The sequence below is a fragment of the Manihot esculenta genome, chromosome 15, assembly GCF_001659605.2.
Source record: "Manihot esculenta cultivar AM560-2 chromosome 15, M.esculenta_v8, whole genome shotgun sequence".
Taxonomy (NCBI): domain Eukaryota; kingdom Viridiplantae; phylum Streptophyta; class Magnoliopsida; order Malpighiales; family Euphorbiaceae; genus Manihot; species Manihot esculenta.
Genome location: NC_035175.2, coordinates 24,441,208 through 24,449,884, shown reverse-complemented (window position 1 = coordinate 24,449,884; position 8,677 = coordinate 24,441,208). Strand labels below are relative to the sequence as shown.

The following is an 8,677-nucleotide window of genomic DNA, read 5'->3' as shown; positions in this document are numbered from 1 at the left end:
GCTACAAAACAAAATCTTTGCAGCATGCCAGGTTATTACAGCCCTTGCCCATTCCACAACAAATTTGGGCAGATGCGTCTCTTGATTTTATTGAAGGGCTTCCCAATTCCAGAGGCAAGAATGTTATTTTGGTCGTCATTGACCGATTCTCTAAATATGGGCACTTTGTTGCAATCTCCCATCCATATACCGCCGTAAGTATTGCTCACATTTTCTTTGATAATATTTTCAAACTCCATGGACTGCCAGAAACCATGGTCAGTGATAGAGATGTCACGTTCACAAGCTCCTTTTGGAAGGAATTATTTCGATTGTGTGGTACTAAATTATGTTTTAGCTCAGCTTATCACCCACAATCGGATGGTCAAACAGAAGTGACTAATCGAACAGTGGAAATGTACTTACGGTGCTTCACTAGCTCTCAACCCAACAAATGGTGTGATTGGCTTTCTTGGGCAGAATTTTGTTACAACACAAGCTATCATACCTCCCTTAAGTCTACGCCATTTGAAACTGTATATGGGAGACCACCACCCAGGCTTCTCTCTTATTTGCCTGAAAGTTCTACGGTTGAGGCTGTAGATGTTATTCTTCAGCAACGGGACTCGATGTTACAACTTCTCCGCACTAACCTTCAAGCAGCTCAGAACAAAATGAAACTTCATTATGACTACTCACACCGATCATTGTAGTTTAATGTTAGGGACATGGTTCTACTCCGTCTCTAGCCATATCGCCAATCTACCTTAACTTCAAGAAAAAATCAGAAACTTGCTGCAAAATATTTTGGCCCTTTTGAAGTTTTGGAACGGGTCGATTCTATGGCCTATAAATTGAAGCTTCCAGTTGAGTCAAAATTACACCCAGTTTTTCATGTCTTTACACTCAAACCGTATCATGTCGGTAATGTTGATTTTGAGACAGTACTTCCACCTGCTGCTAGTCTGGAACTTCCGGCTCCTCTTGCTATTTTGGGTCATCATTTCCGTGCAGGAAAAATAGAAGTTTTGGTGCACTGGAGCCAATCTTCCCTAACTGATGCCTCTTGGGAAAAGGTTCAAGATATACAGGACCGTTACCTACATTTTAAGCTTGAGGACAAGCTTTCTAAGGGGACGGGAAGTATTGATACAAAGCTATTACAAGTGTATACACGTCACACCCACAGTCAGAAGAAACAGCCACGTGTACAGCCTACTGAAGATGGGGAAGCAGTAAGGATTGAAGGTTGACCAGTTTAGTTTCTATTTTTAGTTGTTGAATTTTTCTTTAAGCATTTGTTAGTATTTCCGCAATGTAAGGAGGGTATCTCCACTTTCAGTTATTTCCATTATCTTAGGAGGTTGTATCTCCACTTTCTGTTATTTCCATTACCTTAGGAGGCTGTATCTCCACTTTCAGCTATTTCCATTATCTTAGGAGGTTGGGACTCCATAATCAAGTCATGATTTCATTGATGTAGCAAAGGGTGGTTTACATCCTGTATAAATATTCAATAATTATCAATAAAAAAATCAGTTTGGAAATCATTACAGTTTTGAGTACTTTAACTCAGAGGTTTGAAATTCTCTCTAATTGAGTTTTCTAATTCTTCAAGATAGGTCGCAAAAAGAACATCACGTCCTCACCCTCACAAACACCTTCCACTTCCATCTACGAAAAACTCCTAACTCGATCTCAGGTTCAGGACCCTAACAGATGCACTCTTTAAATTTTGAGAAAAATAAAACCTACTTTTTAAATTTAAATATGATATTTTACATCAATAATTTCAACTCTTTTAAATTTCTTATGATTTCATGTATTCATAATTGAATACTCAAAAAATATTACAATATTCTTGCACTTCAAATTGTAAAAAAATATTACTGCTAAACACTAAATATTGAAAAGGGTTTTTTATGTGAGTATTCATGAGAAAGTAATTAATATGGATGTGTATTTTTGTTATAAGTAAAAAATTATAGAAAAAATTATTATTTAGTCTATGTGATACAAGTAAACGTGTTAATTAATCTCTTGATTTTTAAAAATATATTAAAATATCTATGAGATTTTAAAAGATTTACTAATTAATTTCTTTGTTAATTTTAGTTTGCATTGCAAAAAATTCTAAAATATCATCTATATGGAATGATATTTTTATAAAATTGAATAATTAACTAATAAATTTTTTTATATTATAAAAATTAAATAGTAAAATACTTAACATATAAAGTTAATAAAAACACTTATTTAATAGATTTTTAAAACTTAAAAACATTTTAATATATTTTTTAAAATTATACTTATTGACTTAGTGGTAAGTACATTGAATAAATCTGAAAACTCTCAAGTTCTACTCTTTCAATTCTCATTTCAAAAAAAATATATTTTATTTTAAATTAAAATATTAACTTATTTGCTTTATCCATATCACAGTAACTAAATAATAAATCTCACAAACTTATAATTTCGCAAACTTATAATTTCGATATAATATTTAACTGAAACATCTAAACAATCATTTTATATTTATACATATTGAAAGAGAAATTTTATATATTTTTTTGAAAAAAAGCTTAAACCCTTTTATAAATTTTTTCAGAATTAAAAAAAATAGAAAGAGAAATACAAAAATATGGAGCAATAACACATAAAGGACCTGGTCAGTAAAATTGGATGATGAAGGAAGCTAGTATAACAAATTAGCGCATGATCAGTGAAATGAGATTTATTCAATTAATGAACCGAAAATTAAGGAGGCAACTGTGTAACTGTTCAGACTTTGGAAATATTAAAAACAGAAACCTCATTCACTAAACACCAACTTTGGCAATGGAAAATGCTACACACTCTCATTCCTCCATGCCCCTTGTTTCCAGGTTGGATAATTTGGATTTCATTGTAAGTATTGCTTATTGCTCAATTTATAATTATTTTTTTTTCATATTAATTTTTTTATTTAAATAATTTTATATTTGAAATTTACTTTTTTAATTAATTTAAATTCACGTTGCTGTGATGTTTCCGAAGCTGAAGTATTTGGAAGGCAAACAAAGGTTACCAAAGTGTTCAATGAGAGGTACTGAGAGGCAACCTGCAGTGCCTTTGGATTTGGCTGTTAGAGAGGCTTACTTCAAAGGCTCACTTATGGAACGAGTGGCATTCCTTGAACGTAGGCTTTTTCAGGTGAACATTCATATTGTCAAACACAACAGAAAAATAACATATAATTTGAGACGGATGAAATAATCTTATATTTCAGGTATGGTTAGAGGTGGAATCAAGCAGCACATGCCAAACATCTGGATATGCATCTTCAAGCCAAGGATCCAAAACTGAACCTAATTCTTTCTCATTACCAATTTCAACCAATCCACATCAACCCAACAAACAAGATCAAGTAAAGCTAATTATATTATCTTGATATCACAAAACTAAAAGTTATTTTTCTTTATAGCTAATTTTATAGAAAAAACACATCACTAATTTTTAATAATAACTAATATTTTTTAAAATAAATATAATTACTTCATATTTTTTTTAACATAATTATTTTTCATACATGCATACTATTTGATAAATTTTCAATAAATTAGTTTTATATTTTCTGTACAACCCTATATAGATTATTGTTCTTTTAATTATAAAAGTTAATTACTAACATTTTTTTATTTTTTACCCTATTAACAAATTATTTTTCATGAAAGATATCATTTTATATACAAATTATTTTATATGAAGTCTAATATTTTTATTATATGTTTTCTATATTTTATATTAATTTATTATATACTATCCCTTATAGTGTTAGATTATTCATATATATTAAATGTTTTAAAAATTTTGCTTTATTCAATATGAAATTTTATGTAGAAATTCAGGGGTAAATTATCAAATCCCTGAATCCTTATGAAATTAATTATTTTGTTCTATTTCAAAATTATTTAATTCTTCTATATAAAAAACAGTTAGTTGTCTTAAATTATTTATATTAATTTAGTCTTATAATTTTAAATATTCATATTATTTAATTCTTTTGATTAAAACTAAAATAAATGGATTAACATTATTTTTATAAAAAAATTAAAAGGTTTAATTTTAAACATATAGTGACATTTTAATTTAATAATTTTAAAATAGAGATAAAATAATAAATTTTTTAAAAATTTAGAAATTTAATAGTAATTTTTCTTAAATTCAATAAAAGATCATATATATACATATGTATAAATTTACACACACACTTAATTATAAAAAGACAATACAATTAATTTGTTTTTTCCAGAAAAAAAATAAAAATTAAATATAATAATGAGGTAAATATATTATTTATTTATTGTGTAGGAAGCACCTCCCAAGGAAGAAGAAGGGAGCAAGAAACCTATGAAGCAAGTGATTGAAGAGGGAAAGACATGCAAAACTGGAAGGAAAGGAGCACCACCCAAATGGCCTCGCTTAAAAATGCTAGGGTGTTAGTGCATGTTTATTATTATTATTATTATTTTAGTTTGTGTAGATTAAACATTCTATCTCTTAAATTTTTATGAAAATTTCATAATAAGTATAATTAAAATATATTAATTTTGATCAAATACATAAAATAATTTGAATCCAGTTAAATTAGATCATTATTTTATCAGTTTTAAAATATTAATTTTTATATCCTGTTAATATATTAAAGAAAAACAATATTATCATTATTTTACTAATATCTTAAAGGATAATTACGGTAATTCAAAAAGCATTAAGATAATTAAAAAATATATTTATGTACTATATAAAAGTATAGATATCTGTGAAGGGAGGGTAACACCCAAATCTACATAAATCTTCATTATTTTTTTTTTATTAAATAGACATATAATTTAGTTAAAATAGAAAATTTAGATAAGTTTAGTGAAAATTCTATATGGATTAAATTTAGTAAAAGATAATAATTCATAAAAAGTAATATACTAAGAAAACGTAAAATATTTTTTAATGCATCGACGAGAATTAAAATTTTATAATATATTATATTTGAAAATAAAATAAAATTTTATTTAATTAAATACTAATTTTATTAATTATTTAATTATTCATGTAATTTTTTATTATTTTTTATTTTCCATACAATTTATATTGTATATAAAAAATTAATGTTGTAAATCAATCAAACTGTTCGTGAACTAATTGAGATTCGACTCGATAAAAGTTGGATCGGATTCGATTTGATTTCTAAACGAATCAAGTTCAAACTTAATTTTTAGGTTAACTTCATAGTATTCGGTTCGTTAAAACTCATGAGCTGGACGCATTGTCGAGTTCATGAGCAGGCTCACTAACAGTCTCATTAAGCATATTGATATTAATATCATAAAGAGAATTGAGCTCAAAGCCTATATATACTTTCATGAGATAAATCTAAACTTTTTAAAATTCAGTTCTAAATAGTTTAATAATACTCTTAAACTTTGCAGATATTCGATAATGCGAAATCCAAATCAACTCGTAGTTAAAAAATCCGTCACACAATTTGATAAAATACGAAACAAACATATCTTTCAGAAGGTTACTCAACTATACCCCTAACCAACCAATGTGATTAGAAATAAAGATTATGGAGTGATAAATCAATTAAAAACGCTACAAGGACAACCTTGATAAATTTGCTAAATATAAAGTTACACAAAAAATACTCATCTTTATATTAAAAAAAATCAAAATATCATTCATGACATTATTTCTATTGATAATTCGTGGCTGCCACCGTAAGGGTATTTTTATAACCTCCAAACTTTAATTCTAATGTAGGAATATATAATTACAAAATAGGGAGTGTATCTAATCAAATAGTCAAATATAAATTATATTAAAAATATTTTTTCTAAATTGTCTTGAAAAAATCTTTTTTCTAATAGGACGGCACGAATTTAATTTTTAATTTAGACCAAATTTAATTTAAAATAAATTTTATAAAATACTAAAATATTAAAATAATAAAATTGGCCTAAGTGTGATTCTGCTAGGGCTGTGCAATCGGTCAGTTCGGTTCGGAACCGAACCGAACCAATAAAACCGAAACCAAATTGTTAAAATTTAAAAAACCAAAAAAACCGATTATGAAGATACAACCGAACCGATAAAAATCGGTTCGGTTTGATTCGGTTCGGTTCAAACCGAAATCTGCAAAGGAATTATTAGTTTCTGTAAATTAAATAGCAAGAAATTTCTATAACACCAAACACTGAAGTTGCTAAATTCCTGCAAAAAAAGCTTAAAATTTATTCATTGAACCTAATTTTACAACACCACACAAGAAAAAAGAAAAAAACAGAAACTTCAGGAAACTAAAAATGTTATTTAAATACATTTTAACTTCACATTTAAAAATTAGATCATCGGGGTCGTACCATTGTTCCTTTTTTCCTACTTTGACTTGTCTCTTTTGCGCGCTCTCAGCAGAGCGAGGATGCTGCCGTGATGCTTAAACTCATAAACAGCCTCGGCAATCCGTCAAATTTAGGATGGTCTGGTTCTGACCCATGTAGCAGCTGGGCTCATGTGGCGGCGAAACTCAGCAAATCAATAGGGAGGGAGGGAAAGAGATTGAGCGATTCGTGAATTTGTTCAGCAGATCGACGGGAAAGAAGACATTGAAAGAGGACAGACAGTCCACGGCGGTGGCGATACTCAGCAAATCGACGGGAAAGAGGTTGATGGTCGACGATCGACGGTCGACGAGAAAGAGATTGACGATCGACGATCGACATGAAAGAGAAAGAGATTGGTGGGATTTGATGATTGATTTGTTAGGGATTCGACTATGAGAGTGTGGACTGTGGAGAGGCCAGGGGAGGGGAGGAATCGGGAGAATAAGGATTCGGAGGTGGAATCGGGAGATTAGAGAATATGGAGAACGCTTTGGGCCAAAAGGGATGGAGGGGGTTGGGGTGCTGGGTTGGGTACGAGAGGTCAGGGCTCGGGCTCGGGCTCGGGCCTAGCCACTAAATCAGTTTTTTCGGTTTGATCGGTTATTTAACATGTTTAAACCGAACCGAACCGAAAACCGAATAATTTTAAATATATTAACCGAACCAAACCGATCGTTCCGACTAACCGAACCGATAAATCGAAATCAACCGGTTCGGTTCGATTTTTCGGTTTAGACCGAAATATGCTCTCCCTAAATTCTGCCGTACATGCATTATGCGATCTGAAATTGCATTACACTTCCACATTTGTTGAAGATATGTGGCTTATTTTCTCATTAGCCTATACTTCCCAAATATAATTCTCATCTCCTAAACCTTAAATTAAGTGATGGTAACTTGATTTAAGATAATTTGAAACTTTGCATATTGAATACTTTATTACTATGACAGCTCTAATACACTTCAAATTGTTGAAAATTATTATCCCTCTTATGCACGCATCAATTCTCCCTCCTCAAGAAGATTTGTCCTCGAATCAACAAGTATAATAGTGAGAAAAGGATCGGTGTACACATACTCATCTTCGTGCTTTGTTCTTTAGCAACAATCTAACAAGCAATTTGATCATCATAACTTTAATCTACTGAAGGAGCTTCTATATCAACTATATAGATTTTTCAACAAAATAATCCTCTTCATTATATTTGATCTCAATTATGATTTCTTCTTCAAAAAATTTCTTGTCAAATATGGTTGAAATCTCTTTATTATCAACATGCTGTGGTGGTAATTGGGATTACTTTACGCATTACCGTAAAAACTTCTCTAAAATTTTCGCTTCTTTTTGTAATTTTTTGATATGCGCTTTTATGAGATTAAAATTTACGTAAACTCAACAAATTATTATTATAATAAAATTAAAAATAGTAATGTATCCCTATTTTGAGAGTGTAAATCACTTTAAAGTTTTGTATATATTATTTTTAGAAGATTATTATTATTATTATTATTATTATTATTATTATTATTATTATTATTATTATTATTATTATTTTGAAATGGAATTTGGAGAGTAGAATTTGAGATCTCTTAAATTTACTCAGATACACTTACCACCAAACTAAGCCTGCGAGTGATTTTAGAGAATTATTATCGTACTCTTATATTTTATTTTAATTAATTAATATACTCTTATAATTTTAGCATTATATTAAAATATTTTTATATTTTTATTTTGTTAATTAAAAAAACATCCATTAATTTTTTATATCTAAATTATTCTCCATCAAATAAAATTCACTACTTACCTCAAATTATTTTCATATTCTTTGGCCTCTCTCTCCATAATTCATCTAAAAAATGAAGAGTTATAATCAAAGATGAAGAATTAATAGAGTGGACAATTGCTGAATAGGAAGGATGGTGAGTGTTGAATTTTATTTAATATGAGGTTAATTTAAATATATAAAATAAATTTTTTTGAGCTGTGATCAATAGATTAATGATACAAATGAATAGAATAAGAATATAAAAATATTCTAATATAATTCTAAAACTATTTAAATATTTTAATTAGTTAAAATAAATTAAGTGAATAATTTTTACAAATATAATTATTGAAATTTCAATATAAATTTTTACTCAAAAAGTTTAATCTAAATTTTCATTTAATATCAAAATTTACAATATAATTCTAAAAATATAAAATATTATAAATATTAAACTATATTATTAAAATAAAAAAATAATGAGATTGTCAATTTTACCTTTATATTATT

General features: G+C 28.5%; 1 protein-coding gene across 1 annotated transcript; it reads left to right on the top strand.

The window, feature by feature from the left end:
• Positions 1-2,817: 2,817 nt before the first annotated feature.
• LOC110602072 lies at positions 2,818-6,588 on the top strand. Its single transcript, XM_021739500.1, has 3 exons — positions 2,818-2,886; positions 3,016-3,171; positions 6,427-6,588. Exons 1-3 carry the CDS (start codon positions 2,818-2,820, stop codon positions 6,586-6,588), a joined length of 387 nt encoding a protein of 128 aa, XP_021595192.1.
• Positions 6,589-8,677: the final 2,089 nt, after the last annotated feature.